The 22,013-nt window shown below is 41.0% G+C and overlaps 1 protein-coding gene across 1 annotated transcript; it reads left to right on the top strand.

The window, feature by feature from the left end:
• Window positions 1-1,541: 1,541 nt before the first annotated feature.
• On the top strand, window positions 1,542-14,340 carry hat1 (histone acetyltransferase 1). Its single transcript, XM_046404627.1, has 11 exons — window positions 1,542-1,681; window positions 2,691-2,762; window positions 2,892-2,967; window positions 4,712-4,832; window positions 8,786-8,962; window positions 9,083-9,204; window positions 9,781-9,885; window positions 10,259-10,365; window positions 10,938-11,089; window positions 11,765-11,881; window positions 13,723-14,340. The coding sequence occupies exons 1-11, from the start codon at window positions 1,675-1,677 to the stop codon at window positions 13,891-13,893; spliced, it is 1,227 nt and encodes a 408-aa protein (XP_046260583.1). The 5' UTR covers window positions 1,542-1,674; the 3' UTR covers window positions 13,894-14,340.
• The last annotated feature ends 7,673 nt before the right edge of the window (window positions 14,341-22,013 follow it).

Below are 22,013 nucleotides of genomic sequence, written 5' to 3'. Positions count from 1 at the left end.
TCTCCTCTACTGTCAAATATTCTCAGTCCTGGCATTTGAAGGAAAAAAAGTCTAAACGACTGTAGCTTGAAGTTCAGAGATCAAGCAGCATGTATTGCCTCCATGCAGACACAATTTGTTGCCTAAGGACTGTAAAAGCTATGGTATTGTTCAGGAAAGGGATAATCTAGTGCTGACAGTAGTAGAGGTAAAATTACAGTGGCTTAAACATGACTGGGTAGGTCATTCATTGGTGCACCTGCAGGACAGAATAGCTGAGGCTGGGATGATAACACAACATTATCTGAGCTCAGAGGGATGTTTAGAATTGCACTTTCCCCACTTTGCTAACTTGTCCGAATGAGATGAAATTTTATCCACTATGTACATTTATGTAACAATAATAAGATGGTCATGTGACGTGAGTTCCCCTCCTAATATTTTCATTTCACTTGATTTTTTTTTTTTTTTTTTTTTTTTTGGTATTCATGGTATGAGGAAGGAAAATTTGTAAATAAGCACTTCAGTTAAACACAACAGATCTTTGGCTCAGTAAAACCTGATTTGTAGCCATACTGTGCTGCATGTGCTGCTGACAAGACTAAATAATAAAACGACAAATAACAAAATGACATTCACATTTATAATTCTGTGTTTTAGACACCAAACTTAACTGTTTCTGAACTATACTTTTTCAGTAATGACTTTTCTTTTCATGAGCACAAATGTTGAGTCTAAGTTGTTGCCTAGACATAATGCCCTAGTACAACTAATAATGGATTTTTTGGTCTAATAGACAGCTATATGAGAATTTTAAAACTCAGATAATGACATATCAGCTGTTATACTGTTTCATGTAATCACATGACATAAACAAACAAAACATGGTGGTTAGAGAGATTTTACATATAATATTTTATACATTTTAAAATAATAATGCTTTTGTATGGATTTGTGTGCAGTTGGTGTCTGGTTGTTGTATGCGAAGTTGTATGCTTCTGAGAAATAATCTGTCAGTGGAGTTAGACTATTGTTTTTAATGACATAAACAAAAACATTTTTTGGATAAGGATCCTAAGGATCTTAACTGTTTTTTGTTTTGTTTTTTTTTCCTAAATAACTTTGACCAAGCAAGACGTTTACAGTACAGTTCTCTCTGAAGGATGTATCGATGACAATTTCTGAATGACCTCAAATATAGTTTGTGGCATCTCTGTACTGCAGTTTCTTACTACTTATAGACTTACATAAAGACAACTTGGAACAAGAAATTAACGGCGGATATATCAGCCTGGATGGTTTCCCAGTCTAACTCTATCTCTAGAAGACAACATTTGGGAAAATTTGATGGACATTGTTTCTTATAGACGACAACAATTACCTGAGCTCCTCGATTAAGCAACTTGAAAAAACTGATATCAATCCAATATGAAAATTATCGTTAATTGCAGCATATAATAAATAATTTAAATTGAGTTGGGTTGAACTAATCTCTTATATATACAGTAATTATTTGCGCAAAAGTGTCGTTTTTAAATTCACATTACGTAGTTAATACGTTGTTTTCAGAGACGTTATGTCGAAGTTTACGGAAGCCGTTGAAAAAACTACATCCTGTTTCCACACGGACCCGGAAGTTGTCCTGATTCCGCGGGTCTTTTGGGACAACGCAGCTCTACACAACAGTGTGCAGAAATGGCGGGTAAGTGGCTAAGCGTCTTCGTGCTTTCATTATGCTGTCGTCGTTTTAATGTGTGGTCACTGACAAATGGACGCCGGGCCTGTTTTTTATTCTGATGGAGTTGTAAATTGGCCTGTAGCCTGTTCAAAACACAGCGCGCTAAGCTAATGTTACATTGCACAGGCAGCAGTGGGGGCCTCCCTGCTAACGTTAGTAGCATGCTATCAAGCTGTCATAGAGTCCGACACAGACTGTCATAACGTACAGTACGTTTTCTGTGTTTATGTAGCAAATGTACAGCTGTGTGCTCGCGTGCTCGTGTCTGCTTTTGGTGCTTTTTCCCCTCATAACACAATGTAACTTATCTATGCTAACAGCTGATGTTAATTACCTCAGCTGATCTAAAGATCTGATTTTAACTTACATTTTAACACATTTTATAGTCCAACTTGAGTATTATTTTCACCTGAGCGTATGGCACACTGGTTTTAAAGGCTTGTTGAGTTGCTAAATTTGCAGAACTCACGATATATATTTTTAACCATCGGGTTGTTGTGGAGTTTCATTATATGCCTGCAGTGTTGCTGTGCACTTCAAAGTTAAATCACGCCAGACTAGTGTAACTACAAGTTGGTGTTATTGGTCAGTATAGGCTGCTTGTGTTTTCCTCCTGCATGTTTCTGATGATAGAAGCAGTTGTTGATATCACCAAGCGTGGGAGTATCTCCATATTCTCTAGTAGCCATTAATTTCCACTGCTGTTAAAATCAGTCTACACTGTTGTTTAACTAATTTCCAATACCAAAGTGTTTAGGACTGGGCTGCCAAAACACTTGTCATTAAGTGTCAACTGTGTCATTATCACTGTGTTTTAATTTATGTCAGGATCTAAATACAGTTATATTTTCCGATCTTGTCTGATTCTTTCAGACTGAAGTCCAGCTAGCCAAAATTTGGGGTGCTGGTCTTTTAAAAAATAAAAAATGACAAATACTCAACAATTTCAGTGTTTGGTTTGTGTGTTCCTCAGGCGTAAATACTATGGAGAAAAAACTGGCTGAATACAAGTGTGACACCAACGAAGCTATATCCTTGAAACTGGGTATGTTTATTTTTACCTTACTGTATATGTCTTGTAAAGAAATATGATAATAATTATGCATATGTGCAGTGGAACTGGCTTCAAAACTATCAGTTAAATTGTTTGAAACTGGTTGTCTTTTCCTCTCAGTTCGTTTCCCAGAGGATGTTGATGATGATGGCACAACATTCCACCCTGAGTACAGCCACCAGCTTTTTGGGGACGAGTGAGTATTTTTTTGTGGTCGTTACTTTTGTGACCATCGATGATATGTTTTGCTCATGGACGAGTACAGTATTTTGAGAAATAAGCTTATTTGTTCTCCTTCTGAGAGTGAGATGTGCTCCAGTTAGGATGTCTTCAGCATAGCTAAACGTACAGTCTGGAAACAGTTACCCCAAGTGTGTCCAAAATCATAAAATATACCTACTAACACTTCTGTAGCTGACATATTAAAGTAATGTCTCCCATTGATTTAATCTAATTTAAGAATGACAGATAATAGTAAGAGATAATCTCAAAGTTGAGGATGTTTCTTGGTAGGGTGGGTGCTTCCAATGTGGGTCCAACAGAGGTCTCACAAATGTAATTTTGTAATTTTGAACCAGACTGACAAATTCCAAAAGTCCTGAACAAAATGGTTAGGTATGAGAGGTATTGGTAAGATACTGAACCGAGTCCATAGGTTCAGCTATTGTATACTGTGTAACTCCCTTCTCATTTTTACATTTCTGTTTAAACCAACAAGATACATTTACACAGTAATTATTTAGGTTTTTTTTAGGTGATGGTTGATGCATTTTATGTCTTTGAACTGAGTCAGGCTAGCTGATTGCTTCTGCTACCAGTCTTTATGCTAAGCTAGACTAACTATGCCCTAACGTCATTTATGTATTAAACACTGAGGCTTGAGCTTGACATTGATCTTCTAACTTCATGCCTGGAAAAAAATATGTTTCCCAAAATGTTGAATTGATGCATTGGTGATTTTCAAAAAGGCCATTGCTGTGTTGATGCACAATGTGCATGGAAAGGAATAGCTGAAGGGCTTTTTGTTCTCTTCTTTTTGTCAATCATCTTTTCTACAGCTGACTCAAAATCATGCCCGTCTCACATAAATGCTTGTTGAGCCTTGCCAGAACAGACGTGGGCTGGTTTGGTGAAGCTGGGGTTTGGCACTCAGTTGCCCCATGGCTACAAACCAGACTCTCTGAGCTTTAAGCACCTGCCTTTCCCTGTAACTGATGATCCCATTGAGTATTTACTCATAAATATGGTCCAAAGGAAGCCTGCCAACACTACAGATGCTCTGTTTTCACTCATGTTTTCAGTCATTTCCTGATTTATTCAGACACTCTATTCTCTCACTCCAGTTTGTAAGGTCTCGAATATTGAGTACATGCCAGTACTAAGTTTGTTTCATAGTTAGCTTTTTGGAGGATGCAAGGAACTTTACATAGTCAGACATACAAAGGTTAAAACGTGAACATGAACAAAGCTCTTCCTTGCATGTTATTTTAACCTCATTATTACCCTAATGTGATGCATGAGGAGGCATTGCTGTTGAACCTTGTTGAAGCAAGACTACATTATTGGCAGTGACACCTGTGCCTGTGTGTAGGCTTACAGTAGTGTGTCGTTATGCTCTAAATTGCATTTCCGAATTAGTCAAAACTAGATTGGTTATTTTTGCACTTGCTGCAATCAGCTCAAAGGGAACTCAGTAATTGAGGCATTAATTATTTCAGCAAGCGTAATTGCTAGTAATGCAAAATCACACAGTTGCATAATGATGAAATCTATTTTGCCGTAACTGCCAATGATGTGGTAGCGAAAGAAACAATGCAGCGCACCGGCTTAAATGGCCTGATCTACAGTAAGCATTGATAATCCACTCCAGGTGTATTGGTAATACATCCATTATGTGTCCTTGCTGGGATTTTTAATGATTTCAATCACTTTATCTGCAGTGAGGTTGCTTTTGGATACAAAGGTCTTCAGATACAGCTCTTCTACACTGCTGGAAACCTGAGCACCCTCTTCAAAGTGAAATATTCCTCAAAAGTCACTGAGGCATTTGATTGTGTGGAGGTAGGACACGCATTTCTTTATTCCTTCCATTTTGCAGTTTTAGCACCCATACTTGTGACTAGTTGTGTTGTAGCAAGATCGCTACTTACTGTACTTCTGTCAGCCATCTTTCTGTATTGTTGTAATGTACTGTAATTGTAAAGGCAATGGTAGAAAAAAAGACTAGAAGAACGAGATATTCAATTTTCAAACGGAAACTTTATGTAGATGTACACTCATTTGTATACCCAATTTGATGCCTGCAACACAGTTTGTTGGGCCGGGGAGAACAAAAGACTGGATGGGGAAAGTTGGTAGAATACTTTTAAAATACCCAGAACATTACACAGGTAAATAGGTAGGTGAATTGGCAAGAGGTAGTAGATAGTGTCATGACTGAGCATAAAAGTCATCCATAGGCAAGATGTTCCCTCAGCATCACTGAGGACTTAAAATCTCACTTTGGCACCAAGTGCAAGTCATAATCCTCACTGAGCTTACATAGACAGCTACACACTATGACTTAAGCTTCACGTTTCTCCCAACAGAAACTCTCTGTCCTGCTGTGTGTTTAGCACCGCTGCATTTTGGAGGCTGTAGTTTTTGGTGCTATTGGATTTTATTGCAATATAATATATAATACATTTATATACATGTCAGTTTGGATACCCACTGTCACATATAATTTGTATTATAATAACAACAGGCAGCAACAAAGTAAAAATGGGACAGGAAAAATTTGGGGGGAAAAACTCAACACTAATTCATCCATCTGCTTAATTAAGCATTAAAGGACAACAATAGATGCCCATAATAATCTGAAGTTTACTGACTCACATTGTAACTTTGACAGTCACATGCTTTAGGGCAGCTCCACTGAGTTGTTGCTCCTTAAATGCAATGAAATATTCCTTAAATGGTTTAGATCGGCGTTTATGGTTTTGTGGGCAGTTTTTGGTAACGTAATGTTGTTTCTTCACTAAGTGACGTAACTCAGAGTCTCTCTGGGTGGTGACATTATTCCTGTGAGAGATCTCCTGTTTTGTTAGACTAAATCTCAGCCCACCAAGGACCCCCCCCCATGCCAGTACACTAATCCTTCTCCTCCCTGTCGGAAGAGAAGGGTTTTAAAAGGTTTTGTACGTGGGGTCTAACATGAGGCTTCGATTTTTCTTTTTAGAGTGTTTGTGTGATTGAATCAGCAGGAGGAGTAATGTGACACGGTTGGATGTCTTGTTCATATTTTCCAAGAGTGAATTGTTGCTCAAGTCATCAACAATGAAAATCGTTGTGGTTGAATATCTGTGAACTGATCTTCAGTGGGTTTCAGCTTTTTAATATCAGACAACCCTTTTTATGTAATGATTGATTCATTCATTACTCGGTTAATGACCTGACAAATAGGTTTTATGTTTTCTGAGAGTAGCACTGCTCAGTATGTAACTGGAACTGGAATTTGCCAGACGTAAGAATTTACATATCAACAGCCAGTATTTGGACAAAAAGGGACAGTAAAGCGAAATGCTTGTCCTGGTAGCTCCTTCTCTGAGACTTCACAAAAGGCCCCTGGCAGCTTTGAATATTTCCTGATGCTTTCAATGCAGCAAACACGTTAAATCGAATACATGAATTAGCCAGGGCCCCTATTGAGGTCAGATGATTCAACTCTGGGGACATCTGTCCTGTCTGGAAACAGCAGGGGCTCCCTTTCTGGACAATGCAGCCTTCAACTGGTGGTAGTGGGAGCAGTGGTACTACTTCTAAACTCATCAGGATTTGGTGTTTCCGTGGATGCGCTCACATTATAAATAGCCCCACACGACAGCGACAGGTCCTTCCAACAGGGAGCACCACATCACTTTCATCTCTGGTTACTCACTAATTCACTGTGTTTAAAAATGTTAGAGCCATTAGACTTTTTTTGGGAACATAGTTTGAAGCTGATACTCAGACCCGAAACACGATGGCTGGCTTGGTGTCTGTGTGTGCCACTACTTAGTGTTCAGCGCTGACCCCTGAGTGTTCACCTTGTTAAGGGTTTGAGTGCAGCTGGTGTAGAGGTAGAGAGTGAGGGGAGCAGCAGAGTTCAGGCTGCATCTGAAGAGTGTTTGTCTCTGAGTGTGTGTGGACGGTCGGGGTGCGGTGCAGCTGGTGAGAGGCGAGGGGAGGCAGAGATGGAGTTTATGCAGCTGCCACGTTGATACGAGACTCTCATCAAAAATCACCTTCTCCCCTTTTAAATCAGCCAACAACACGCCACTGCTGGACTTGTCTCAAAAATGCTGATTTTTAGTGCCAGATCTTTTGTGCACGTGGGCAGGAAACTGGTGAATGCGCGTGGTAGTTATGTGTAATTATTTCTGTTACGTTCATAATCAATGTGGATGTGTTAATGTGCTTTAATTTAAAAAAAAAAACAACAAGCAGATATGTAAGAAATAATTAAAAATGCTGTTTTTTTAAATGAAGTATGGTGTTGGGAGGGGATTAAAGAGATGAAATAACACCAACACAACAAATTAGATAGTTTGTACTCCCTTTGTGCTTATTGTTAGAAATCAAAGACATTAACAAAATGCTCTAAAGGAACATTATTAAGTTATATTCATGCCAAACTAAGACATCTATTCTGGATGGCTGTGCAATTTAGTGTCTAGTATGTAGGAGAGTGCCCAGGATAAAGAGACTTGTTTGTCCATGGCCTTTTAAGTATAGTCCTTGTTCCTTAGAAATGTGGCTGAACAATTACAATGGTTAAGAGGCATTCAGCTGCAGGTGCATTACTTCCAGTTAGATATTAGCTGATGTCTGAAAGGGGGGGGAATTAGCAGTGTGTTGCATTAGCCTTTTGTAGTGCATGTTGCTCAGACCTTCTTCATTTCCCAGTTTTCAATGCTGAGCAGCAAGGGTCTCTTTGCTGAAATAATGCCCATCACACATGTAAATGGTGTGAAAGGGCTGCTTAGCAAAGTGTTCTCATGTCAATCCTTGTGGAAATGGATACAATGCAAACATTACAGCTGAACTAACCACAGGTTGCACTGAGTAAAAAGTCCAAGGGTAGGACTCTTTTGTCTCTGAGGCTCTTTGGAAATGCAGGGGCAAATTCATTTGATTGGGTTCACTTGGCAGGATTAGAGGAGAGGCCTCTATTATGGATGCCCAAAGGTCTGTTAAGTTGAGATCAATTCATAAGATTTTATTTCCCAGTGAGGAGCAGAAATGCATTTATTGTGGCAACTTCATCACATATTCATGGTTAACATAAGTAGTAAATGTACTGATTTAAGTGGTCTTTTCACCCGGGGAGGGGGAGGTTGCTGCGGTGGTCTCTGCTCAGCTGACAGTTTTAATTGCCTAATGGTTTTCTTTTCAGTGGAACAAAACATGTATGCTTCCAGTTTGACTATATAGGAAGTTTTTTTTGTTTGTTTGTTTTTTTGGTAGCTTACCAACATTTCTATGAACTTCTAATCTGTGTGTGAAACAAAAAATATATTTGCACAATTTAGATTTATTAGAAATTTCCGCACTGTTCAGGAGCCGACAGGACGAGTGTTTACAGCAGTGACGCTTGGTGATCAGGCACAGCCAAAGTTGATTGACGGTGTTTGGCAGATGTTGTACTTTTAATGTGAAACTGCTGATCATATTATCATCATGATCATGTTGCTGCTCTTTACACTCACCCAGATGCAAATTTAAGAAATGCACAAGATTATTTCCTGGGTTTATCCATTTATATGTTTTTATGTATAAAGATATTTTTCCTTCATTTTTATCCTATTCTGAATTTTATGATGTATGGGTATATGTTCTATCTGTGTAGCAATCATTGTTGTACAGTTACAAATAATGTATCACTTTGGTTCCTTCGTTTATGGAAATAAGACTCACAGATATATACTGGAATGTCTTTTGTTGTCCTCATCTGTTTGTTGCCTTGCTAAATTCATACATGTTGTGTCATCCAGCCCGATGACGTTGAAGGGAAGATTCGGGAAATTGTGCCTGCCGGGTTCACCTGCAACACTGATGACTTCATCTCACTGCTGGAGAAGGAGGCCAATTTTAAGCCCTTTGGCACCCTGCTTCACACGTACACAGTCCACAGCGAGGAGGCTGGAGAGCTCACATACCAGATTCACAAGGTACACACATCACTTACCGTTGACTTTTTAGAGTTGTTGTTACTCATAAATTTTGTTGGCAGGGGTGAGATTTATCTTGAAACCATGTCAGGCATCTGTTTTTACCGTGTTCACCCCCAGGCTGATATTACCTGTCCGGGATTCCAAGAGTACCACGAGCGCCTGCAGACCTTCCTCATGTGGTTCATAGAGACCGCCAGTTTCATCGACGCAGACGACGATCGTTGGGACTTCTTTCTTGTGTGAGTGCCCTCCTTAATTGACATCATACACCCCACCCCAGGCCCCCTCCTACCCCAGAAGCCTTTATTGTGTCATTGAAAAACAAAGCCCCCCTTTGTGGCGCTTGTGACCAATTACCAGGCCAGTTTGATTATATTTCCCCCATAGGAGAATTGTTGATCAGGCAAGAGCTTCCTTTGTGCCAAAAGCCCTTTTCAAATTTTTCAGGGGCAAGAGCTGAATTGAATACTGTTGTCTTTTGAAACACTGAACAATGTCTTAACAGTAAAAAGAGCCTCTGCCAGTGTTTTCTTTACCCTGGCAACTATTAATACTGACAATGGGGAAAATGGACTGAAGTGATTTTGAGGAGCTCAGTCCCTCCTCCAACCCCTTCTCTTCCTCTAAGTTGCAGTACTCCAATTAAGTGCATAATGTATTCAGGTTGTAGCAGGTGTACCAATCGGGGCCTGGCTGCTCTAACATGCTGACGTCGGGGGGTGGGGGGGGTGGGCACGAGAACAGAGAGGCTAAAATGGACACTGCATGGGAGTGTGCCTGTAATTGACCTGTTTGCCTTTGTGTTTTATCTGCAGATTTGAAAAGTACAATAAAGATGGGGAGACTCTCTACGCAACTGTTGGCTACATGACAGTTTATAATTACTATGTGTACCCAGACAAAACCCGACCACGTGTAAGGTAATTGCTGGGGCAGCACGTGCCTTCCCATTCTTTTGTATGAAAAAGGAGTGGAAAATTATACATTTCTTTATCCTCTTCCCAAAGAGCCCAAATTACTGGCTTATATAGCCAACCATTCAAGCAGATTTTGTTTCATTACCAAACCAGGGTGATTTGTATCTGAAAACAACTTTATAGATAAGATTTGATTTGCTGCATTGATGGATGGGGATAACGATCTATTATTTCCTGCTTTGAATCAAAGAAGTTCTACTGTGCTCAGAATTATTCGTTAGATACCGCATGAACGTGTTTTGTGATTAATCCTGAACAAACCTGTTTCCTCATCGGCTCTATGTTTGCATGTACGTCTGCCCTTTTAACTGAGCAGCCAAATGTTGATCCTGCCTCCGTTCCAAGGAGAGGGGCATGGAGCTCAGCTTCTGGAGGCAGTGCACAGGTTTTACTGCAGCCTGCCCAAAGTGCAAGACATCACAGGTGAGAGAATTGGATTTTTTGTTTGTTTTTTTTTTCTGTTCACAGCAGTTACTGTGGGGAAAAGGTGTGCAGTAACCTTTTTATCTGAGATCCCACGGTCACCCACAAACAGTTTGAGTGAACTTTCTTGGTGGAACCAGGGGGTGAGTTAATTTGGTGGGCTGGCTTGTATGCCCAAATGTGCTGAGGCTCTATTGAAACTAGTTGGACTGAAATAGTTGCTTTGTAAGGAGACAGAGGATGAATACTAAAGAGGCACCCTAGCTTTTTTTTTTTCCTTTGAGAGAGGACTTCTTTTCAAGGCAGAATGTTCCTGCTACCACTTTGTCTGTTTCTTCTTTCTTGTTTGTAGGTTACCTCTTGCAAAGGCATAAAATATTCCTGTTTTTGCCTCTCTTTTTTTTTTTAATAGACCCAGAAGTTCTCCACACGAGTAAACTCACTGACCACAATATTAACAGTCGCTTGTATCGAACCAAACCAGTGTGTTTCAGGTTAATTGCAAAGGATTTGAAAACAACAAGGTCAACCCTGTTAATTCATTTGAATTGTATGTTGGTGTTTGTTATCAGCTGAAGATCCCTCTGAGAACTACGTGAAGCTGAGAGACTACGTGCTGGTCAAGCTCTGTCAAGGCCTGCCATCCTTCGCTGCAGACAAGCTGCACCTCGGCTTCTCAGATGAAATGGTCAAAGAGGCCCAAGACAAGTTGAAAATTAACAAGGTGCCGTACAAGACTTCAACCCTGTCGTTTAGCTTCACAGCATGTTTGGGGCTACAAAATAAAAACTTGATTTTTTTCTATATTTATGAGGTCTGTGGCAGGTGGATGCCCTCTTTGCTGATTTCACTCAACTATAACTGCGTTAAGTCAGTGAAGTGCTGTACTGTAACATGGATTTTCCAGAATTAGAAATGGCGGTCATCATCACAATATTGCTAATACTGCAATTTATTTTGAATCTAGTTAGTACTTATTTTGAAAGATACTTTTAGGGGAGGAATTTATCAAAGTTCTCATTTCACCATATAAAATTAGGACTATTTCCAAGTGAACTTGTCTCTTGTTCCAACTTGTCCCCCTTCTCCACAGTTTTTTTCAACGCTCCAAATTGTTGCATAAGTTTCAGAATTACATGTTTATCAACACACTTCACTGCTTTGCCTTGAATGCTGTTTGATTCATGTTGGCTCCTGTAGCTGGTTAACAAAGTGAGGAATCTGTGACATAAACATGTAGTGGCCTGATTTATCATAAGCCCTGCATAGCCTAGCTAACATCCTATGCAGTAAAGTGCTTCCAGTTCTTGATGAGGCAGACTGGCGTTTGTACATTTGAATATAACAACATTTTTAAAAAAAACCCACTTGAAATAAGTTTTTGTTTGTTTTTTTGCAGAAACACGCGCGGCGAGTGTACGAAATCCTGCGTCTGAGAGCAACAGACATGAGTGATGAAGACAAAGCGAGAGAGTACCGTCTGGAGGTGAAGAAGAGGCTATTTGGACCCTACAGGGTGAGATTTTAATCATCACAGCTCCAGAGAAAAATGCAGACAGGGCTGGAAAAAAAAAAAGTGCAGGCAGAATGACATTGTGAGTAGACGAATTCCTGATTTATTCAGAAATGAGTCTGTCAGCTTGTCTCATGTTGCTGTCAAACAAGAATCCAGTGTGCAGTCTTCTACCTTTTGTTAGCATAACATTACAGCTTGTTCAGTGTAGGAAGCAAAGTGGCCCATGCATGGCATACTCTTGATCGGCTTACAGCTCCGTATTGTCACTGTTTATTATGTTACCTTTTAATACAGCAGAAAAATTGATCTTCAATCCTGTGAAAATTGATAGATTACTAGTGCCGTATTGTTACAGCCACAATAGGGCGCACCAGGCGTCTGTGATTTTGCTTCTGTTGGAGCTTTTTCCTATTCAGACACGTGTCATTAGTCGGGATTTGCATTTCTTTGGAAGAAATAATTTTCCTCAAAGTGCGTGTTTGAAGCACTTCGTCGAAAACCCGCTAGTATTCATACTTCTGTGGCTTCTCCGATTGCCGCACTTTTTGAACTCTCCATCAGCAAGACAGTACAGTTTGCTAAAATTGTTTTTGTTTTCTCATGTTTTTCTCTGCAAGTTTTATTTGAGTTTCAGAGATTAAGTTTAACAGACTGGAACTGAATATCATTAGTCACTCTGAGTCTGTTTCACCTGAATAGATCTGTGCGCACACATATAACAACAACAACTTACGTCCTCTTTGCTTGTGACATTTTATGTTTGAGTTGCTCACTTTGCATACCAGCAAAAAAAAAAAAAAAAAGACAGAATCTGACAAAGAAAAGATATTGTGAAACAGGATGTAGGAATTTCTTGGGAGAGTGGCAAGAAAAGATCTGGTGGCCAGATGCAGAGCGGTTTTCCTTCCCTGAGGACATATAGCATGTAGTTAGCTGGATGGCAGAAGCCGCTGCTCTGTGAATATGAGGGGGGATTATACATTTCTGCTCTTAACGCCCCCCCACCCCCAAATTCCCCAGCGGCCATAGCTGCATGCACATGTTTTCAGGATTTTTGAAGCAGCAGATTTGTGTACTTTTGCCTGTCCTGATGTAAAACGTTTCAACAGTCTAATTTCACTGCAAATGTTTACACCACACAGTCTGAGATGACATACATTATTAAGGGTATATGAATTGTAAATAATGTCTTCATTAATTGTTAATGAGAGCTATTATTGCTTTTAAAGATTAGTAATAACATTTGGTTTGTCAGGTACACTGCATGATCTGTGGCCGTGTGTTGGCATAGATTCTTTGCTTTAATTATCTGTTTGGCTTAACCTTCACAAAGATCCCTTCATACACACACCATGTTGACCAAAATAACTTTATTAGAGGATGAGGCTCGGGATAATCTTTGTTTCTCTTCCTGACGACGACAATTTCTTCTTCTTCTTCAGAACACATCAGAGAGTCACACTGTTACACCGGGTGACATGTTCCTTCATTATAATTAACATGAGCGCAGTTTATTTTTAGTCTGTCCCACACACATTATCCTTGTGCCACACAGTTGAGCATCAAATGTTTGTTAATCTGCAGCTTTAAATACTCCTCGCCCAAAGCACTGTTTACTCCTGTTTATTAAGAAGTGACACAGTCAATAACATGACTCATTAACCAAAGCCATTAATGAAGGATCGTGAGTTTCCCTTTTTATTGAGCCACAAACATGAATGAAAGATCTCGCTAATGAAATCATTGCAAAGGAGAATATGCACAAGACAGACACAGCATGGCAGCCCAAAGGTGTAGGTATTAAACGTTTCTCACCACATGTTGTTGTTAATGTCGTGCAGAAGAACCAGAGGGAGCTGGCAAAGATGAGGAAGTGCCTGCGGCCGGAGGAGCTGGTGTCCCACATGGGTCAGATGGACACTCAGACGCAGCACGAGGAGCTGGAGAAGAGTTATCAGGTGGTTGTGGAAGAATACAGGAGAATCATTGAGAGGCTTGCGTCGCAGGCCTGATCAGACTCTGAGATGCTGCTGGACTGGAACCCATCCTCTCAACATACAGGTGGTCTGTCGTGTCTTTACAAAGCCCACATCACCACAGACTTTAGCTGCGACCAAGAAGAAACTTACAGTTTTAATTAAAGCGTGTTACAAGTGTTATTGTGGCTGAGACGGGTGATAGGTTGCGGAGGGGAAAGACCTGTCTGTTTTCCCAGCTGATGTTGATACAGTAGACGAGAATCGGGGCAGCTGGAGGGTGAGACTTCCTGTTTTTCCCCCCACGTCTTTAATCACATTGTGTGAGATTAACTGATACGTAATATTTCACAGGTGATAGGAGGTCCACTACCCTGCAGAGGATCCCCGCCTCTCCTCCATCGTTGACCTTTTGACAAAACAATTCCTGATGTTTGTTTTGAAGCACTTCATACTGAAAATAAAAAAAAATTGTTTTGTAAATTGCTCAGATGATGTGATTTCTTATTGTGAAGAAGACAAAAAGCTTAAAAATTCAATGGCTGTTTTTTTTTGTCATTTAGGTTTTTATTTTAACAGTGACATAAAAATTGACCAAAAAAAGTAGTAAAAAATATTATCTTGTTTTTAATTTGGACGCAATGCTCTAAAAGAGAGACAGATAACAAGGCAAGAGAAAGAAGTAAAGACATCAACAAACAACCACATAAACGTAAATGTCCTGGCACTCGGACATGTACTGATAGCTAATATTTCTCTTAAAGATGTTGCATATTTATCTGTCTGACTAATGCCTTTCAAACTTACAGTCATCGCACAGTTCCTTGTGCAGTCACAAAAGTTTTTATGCTAACACCCAACCACACACACACACACAGAGTAATACGCAGTAGTACAAATACTTCTGCACACCGTGGGTCTATGTGGGCTCTTCCAGTACAGTGAAATTGGCTGCTGCAGTAAATCACATTGCTGCTATCCCAAACTCTACGTACTTGATTCTTTCACTGACACGGTCATGAGGATTCTGGTAGAGGTCGTTTTCAGCGCCTCTTTCCAAAATGGTGGCACGAAGGGACAGTCACAGAAGATGAGAAATGTCCCTTGTTACATGTAACGTTTCATCATGCTTAGCTCTCCCTTCAACAAATGGATTGTTTTTACAAAATACTGAAGCACAATTCCAATACTGAATCCCTCTTCCCTATAAAGTCCAACAACAGACTCCAGTGGGCTCCTTAAGCTGAAAACATTTCCAAATAGACCCTTCTTCAGTTAAACATACGGTTAGTTCACTTCCTCAGTCCAGTCAGTATATCTGAACTGCAGTCGTGATGTGTTCATATCATTTCTCTGTTCTGCTTTGAGACCGGCTGGAGGGCTGTATTTTACTAAGCGTTTGTGGATATTCTCGTATCTTCCCTGGTTGCACTCTTAATTTGCAAAGAAAACGTTATCTTTAACTAATGGTGAATATGGTCAGGGCTGTAGGAACTGAACCACTTCAGTGTCACCTAGTATATCAAGGGGATAATATGTATAGATAGCCATATAAGACCATGCTATAGGCCCCAGATTGCCTGATTAGTACATTTTCCAGCATGCGTTATATATATTTTAGCCATTTTAGGGACGTAATTCTGTCAATGCCACCCTCTCGCGGCTAATGCAACTTGTGATTGCCACTGATGTTGAGTGTTAGGCTAATGAGTATTATGGTTTTCAATTGAAAACCTTTGTGCCACTGTATTGCCCCCGCTTATGCAGATCACGGTGATGAATACCCATCATACTTTATGATACTTTAGCACATTGTCACTAAATGAAGGCTGCCAGGTCAATTTTCAATTTTTTTCCCCTCCTCTCCACATGAAACAAGACAAAACCTTGGAACCCTTCACATCTCTAATTCAAATTTATTGAATCCACTCGTGGCCACAAGGGGCCTCATCTCACTGTAGTTTTCTGTGCTTTTTCTGCTCTGAGTGCACATTTCACATTGCACTGCACAAGCTCAGCCGACTGACCTGCTAGTGGGAAGTGGCATTATTGTTTAGTAGGCCCTGTGAGTCTGTGCTGTCTCATTAAACCCACCGACAGTACATGACTGTAGTACAGCCATTGTCAGTTTTTTTTTAATGCCGCGTGTTGATGCACCCACTCCAGCCTTCACATATCTGCCGCACCAGTAGAGCAGACTGCTGCGGATGTGGATCGTTTGGACGATCTGCAGGCCTCTGTGCAGTTGTCAGAAGTCTATGAAACCCTCTTTTGCTCCTTCAGACCACACAGTTGAGTTTACACAAGCTTAATTATTCCCCACACATTTCACACTAAGTCTGTCCTGGGCCTTTCTGTCTCATTGCACCTGTCTGCAGATACTCAAAAGTATAAAGGAGGTTTTTTTGGTTGTTTTTTTTTTGTTTGTTTTGTTTTTTTAAGAAAGGTATTTTGGAGTTAGACCAGTGGCACAGTCCTGATCAAGAAACAGTCTGTGTTTATATGTGATTCTTGTGCAAATTCAACAGCAGTCAGAGGGTCGACCTGCTTCGGAAACGCACTCCTGCCCGACAGACTTCTGACATCAGATCAGAGATGCTGGTAGGCTGATGTTGTTACCTTCAGACTGAGACAGGCTGAGTGAAGTTAGCCTCACGTCAGTCATAGGGGAGCGATACCAATCTTCTCATCCAATTCAGCTTGAAAGTGAATATATCCATTTCCCAGAATGTCACACATTTAAATGTGTTGCACCACACTGGCCACAGTGTCCAGTGACTTCTTACATCCTTCAGAATGAACTCTGCTAAAGCTGCTGCTTTTGTTGCTGTGCCTTATTTTGTTTTTTCTGTACTTAAATATTCAGAGACCCATGGTTCATGATGCTGGGTCTGAACCATGGGTCTGACTGGAGCTTATTGATTAGTTGATTAATCACTCAGTCGACTGACAAAAAAAATTACAGTAATTTGCAATTATTTTGATAATTGATTATTGGTTTTGAGTATTTTTTAAAAAAATAAAAAAAAACTAACATGACAGTCTACACTACTTTTTCTTTTTTTCTTTTGTTTTTTAGATCTTTATGTAAATATTACAAAAAAGCCACAGGTGTTGCATCATGTGTCTCGATCAAGCAATAATATAAAACATCCTGACTGAGAAGTGCAGTATTCAACAGCACCATTTCAGCTTATTCCCCGTCTGCAGTCAATCAGCCATTCAGATGCAGTGAATTGAAATCTAAGGAAGGCAGTGCACTTTCTTCTGGAGCTGAGGCTGTTACAGCTTTTGTAAGGTGGACGCGGCCTGTCTGCTATGTCGTGTCATAGTGGAGATGTGGGAGGTTGATTCATTTCTGCTCCCTCACATATTTCACAAGAAGAAGAAAAAAAATGGGGGAGTGAACATCCAATAATGCTTGCATTTCCTCACTTCCTCCCATCGTGTTTGAGCGGGTTTAATCATGCAAATAATTACATGTAACTTACATTAAAGCAGGCAGAAAGGCCGAACGCCGTCATCCGGTGAGATGACAACAACGGTATCAAGCTTGACTCGAATATTCAGTTTCACCTGTTGGCATTTGTGCTACTGTTACCTTATGGCGCCTCCACATCTCTCCACTGAGGCAGACAGTCAGGGGCTTTTGGACCAGAGCCCAGCTGTACTGAAGGACCTGCTGAATTTGATACCTGTGTGGTGGAGCTCCAGCGTCTTAGCCCCCAGGTTCCCAGGAGAGAACCAGGCAGGAAAGTTGGAGTCACCCCCACCTCCAACCCCCACTTCACCCTCCCACCATCACAGCTTTTCTTATCGTGTTTCCATTTCTTTTGTGCTCCTTGCTTACCCGCATACCCCGAGGCTACCGAGCCCCCTCTCCGCCGTCAGTGAACCTGGCCGGTCCCTTTTCTCTGCTAAAAGAGTCCTCTTTAAGATAATGTTTGATGCGCTGACAGCCAGAACCAAAACAGTGTAAAAGAAACCGAGTTTGACATCTTTTAATTGTGCGTCAGAAAGCAGAGATTGTGGTTTCTTGGACTGCTTTCAGATCATGCTGCTGATATGGTAATTTGCTCAAGTGAAGGATGTGATGAAAGTAGTGGTGTTGATAGTTTAGTAGCAGAGCTCCCTTGAGTCCAGTGTGTTGGTTCCCCCTCTCCAAAAACATGCCATGAGTCCTCCAGCAGTGCGTATTTAGCCAGTATTTGTTTCAGTAAAACCCCCTTCATTGTTTGCAAATATAAAAATAGCAGCAGCAAAATGTTTTCACACAGGAAATCTTTAATCTCCCGCAACACAAACAGACATAAGTGTGAAGCGTGATTGGGAATAAAGGGCAGATGTGCATGAAATGAATAAGTCCTGGCAGTGAACATGCCAGTGCGTATTTTTTTGGTTTTTTTTTTGCAATATTCATGGTAATTGATTTCCATTCATGTACGACCAGAGCGTGTGGTTGTGTGATTGTATCCATCGGGTTAAATGATTTGGGATCATGGTGTGCTTCAAATTGAGCAGATTGCTATTCAGATGACACAAAAATAGATCAGTTAGCGTACATAAAGCAGTACATTTTGTTATCGTGATTGACAGTGAGTGAACAGCCTCGTGACGAGACTTGTTATTTTTTGTCCCAAGTGATGCATGTTTGCAGAAATAATCGTTTCCTTTGCGGCCCGATATAGAAGCTGCAGCTTAATGAAAAACTTGATCAATTTTGTCCTTTTTGCCTTCCCCTCTTTCTTTCTCTCGTGCTTTATTAATTGACTTGAACAAATTCAAATGACCTTATGTTGTGTTTGAGTCATCGTGCTGCCTGCAATCATCAATGACTAGAACCTGCTGTGCCATTTGGTTTTCATTGACTGTGTTTACTGTGTGCACTACTAAAATATGACATCTACCAGGAAGTTGGGCTGTTTGTTGAAAATCCATGGAGGACTGATTTTCAGTGTGTGCTTTAAATAAAAATTAGTTGCGAGTTATTAATGGGAAACATTCATGTGTCAGTGTATCGCACAGCATGGAGGATTTCATTGTGAAGTTATTTCTATAAAAAGAAAAAAAAATCAACAGAAAACATTAACAGTAGGCTTTTTGTTTTGATCTGCACGTGAATGGCCTTCTTGACTAGCTGTTATTTCTTCACCGCTGACTTTTCTGATGCTGCCTGCGTATTAATCTCTTAAATGTGCCATGCTGTGGAGCTGGATGAACATGTGCTTTTCTAGATGTAGTTTTCTAATTAAAACTGTCCCATTAGGCTGTAATTGGTGCTATCTGAGGCTGGGACGGAGCCGTATGGGAGGGGAGCGAGAAGTCAGACCGAGATGGTATCGCAGCCGGGGAGACAGGAAGCCTCTGTGTAATCTTGTCAGGTTGGAGATCAGGACTGCGATCGAGCTGACTGGACTGAACCCTGCTTGGCCACTGCTGCTGCTGCTGCACTGTGGCTTCGGAGCACTGAACTGCTGTGAACCCGTCTTCCACAGGAGCCCGGATTGTAGCTGGGTGTTTACGTGTTGGGATGTTTTCCACTTTGTGCATAAACAGAGCATAGTGTTAATGGTTTTGAAATAACGTACAATGAGTATCTGAAGGGCTGTGTGGTTCGTTTATGTCAGAGCTCAGGGAGGTTAACGCCAGGAAAAGCAAAACATGTGAAGGCAGGTTGTTTTTCTGCTGTTTATGGGAACGAAAACCCAATCAGATTAAGAGAAGTTTTACGTTATGTTTTTCTTTCTGTTCAGATGAAATGTTCTCAGTTTCAACTGCTGTCCCAGAATCACAAGAAGTGATTCAAATGTTGTTTGGCTGAAGGGCAAACAGGCCGGGAACATTATCCATTTCACACTGAACGACTGAGGTAATACATGTGGACAGGATCTGCTGGGGGAGGTTTGAGTTTGCTTTTAATTCCAGTGACAAAATAAAAATCAGTAGCGAAGGCATTTCGGAAGAATTAAACAAATCCACGTGAGGTGTATTTTTAGTACACCAACACAGTAATGGATATGATGGTGGGAGTGTATGCGACCTACAGCCGAATGAGAAATGCTCGGTAAACCTTAAGCATCGCTATCGGGGGATAGTGAGAAGGCTGCTATTAAATTACACATATGTCACTCACGATACGATAACAAAACACTCCCAGGACCCCGGTTTGAAACGCTGCAAAGCTCTCACAGTGTTTTTCTCTTCAGCTAAACCCAAGCTTACTAAGTAAATAGGAATGCTTCACACAGACACACACTGACATTTGCCAGATGCTCAGTGCTAATTAGGGCCAAGTATTCCCCCCTCATATGGAGCGTGTGAGAAACCATAAGTGCACCGCTGGCCGACCTGTAAGACCTGACCACGGCGGAGCTCTGTGTTTGTGCTCTGAATGCTTCAACATAACAACCTCATCATTGTTATTCAGAGCAGGAATTTGTTGCTTCAGTTTTCAAGAAGAAAGTGAACTCCAGTGTGGAAGTTTTAGCTTGTGACTAACATCTTGTTAATTTGGAATCCAAATAAAGGACTGTAAAAGTGTTATTTTTAAACATGGAGGTTAAATCCAGTGAAGCCCAAAGCTCGGATGGATGAACAGATGACAATTGGCCTCCTGGTTGTCATTTAAGATGCTCACGGCCATGCAGTCCATTGTTGCCTGTGTGGGTGAGCAAAATGCAGGTGCTAAGAAGAAAAAATGATTTCGCCTTGTTGCTAGTTTCAGCAATTTGCCACCGGCCCATTGTCCTTTTCAGATACAGACATTCATCATTCATCGCCGAACCTCCACATTTTCAAATCTACACCACCAAACTCACCTACAAGCTTCTGAACATAATCTACCCATATGCAAAGACCTGTCCCTCCTTCCTGCATAATAACCCACTCTGCAACCCCTCCTCCACCCCCAAAATGGTGGTGGTGTGGCACTAAGCAGGAAGTGAAAGGAGACCTGAAAGTTAAAGCCACCCACAGACCCACCCCCTCCACCCACTTCACCCTGCTCTCCCAGGGTACGCCGTGGCTCTGTGTCCTGGCTCCTGTCCAGGTTTTGGTGCTGTGATGGGGAGGGTCACGGTTTGCGTCTGACCCCGAGCCTGCATGTTGGATGTTGTTATTATTAGAGCTCTGTTCTCCCCCAGGCAGGCGGTCCCCAAAGCAGGAGGAACTGCCGGGCTCTGGAGAGGCTCTAGACCTGGAGAACAGCTGTGTGGGTTAGAGGCTGCTGGGGCCCCCACAGTCCCCTGAGAGCACTGCTGCACCAGCCCGCCAGGAGGTACAACCGTTTCTTATACGGACTCACTGCACCACCTCACAATACACTGCTGCACGGCAGGGCCAAGGTATGTTACTGCATATACTGTCTAATGTACGGGGGATGTGCACGACAACAGGAAGCTTACAATATGATAAAGATTATGAAAGTATGTGAGAAAAACTATTTTGTCAACCATGAAAGATAAAACACTTTACCATCTTATCTGCCCCTTGACCGTCTTTGGTTCCCAACCTTTCACTGAGGCCCCATAAAATAAATTAACATATTCTTGGGACTATTCACAAGTTATTTGTTTACTGCATATATAAAAAGTCAGCAGTTCAATCACAAATTATACTGTCTCTCAGACTGTTTCATCTGAAGGACTTATAGGGTCAACATTTTTGTTTTTGTCCCCCCCCCAATTTTGTGATCCTGACTATGTTGGGAACGGAAATGTTGGCTATATGGCATTATTGGATTTTTATGTGATCTTTGCATTACTGTGATGAAGTACTTTGATTTGCTTAATTAGCCAAAAACAAATGTTTTTTTTAAATCCACTGACAATTTCTCCACTGACTTTTCCCGATAATATATTATATCATGATCTAAATATTGTGATATAAACTTCTATACAGCATGACTGACGTTTGTACTCATATCAACCAACCCTTAAGTTTACCCAACACATCTCTGAACATTTTAAGCCTCCCAAATGTTCTTTTGACCTTCACTGGAGCCCTCTTATTTAGTAACAGGTGCTCCTGTCAGCGTGTGAACTCCCTGTATGTATCAATGTATTGGCAAGTGTATCTCTGTTTTCTGCGCATGCAATCCGTCTGTTGCTTTGCGAATGAATTGCAGCTATAGGAGGGCAAAGGGTATTTAAAACCCT

The sequence above is a fragment of the Scatophagus argus genome, chromosome 11 (genome assembly GCF_020382885.2).
Source record: "Scatophagus argus isolate fScaArg1 chromosome 11, fScaArg1.pri, whole genome shotgun sequence".
Classification (NCBI taxonomy): Eukaryota; Metazoa; Chordata; class Actinopteri; family Scatophagidae; genus Scatophagus; species Scatophagus argus.
This window is presented reverse-complemented; position numbering and strand designations above follow the sequence as displayed.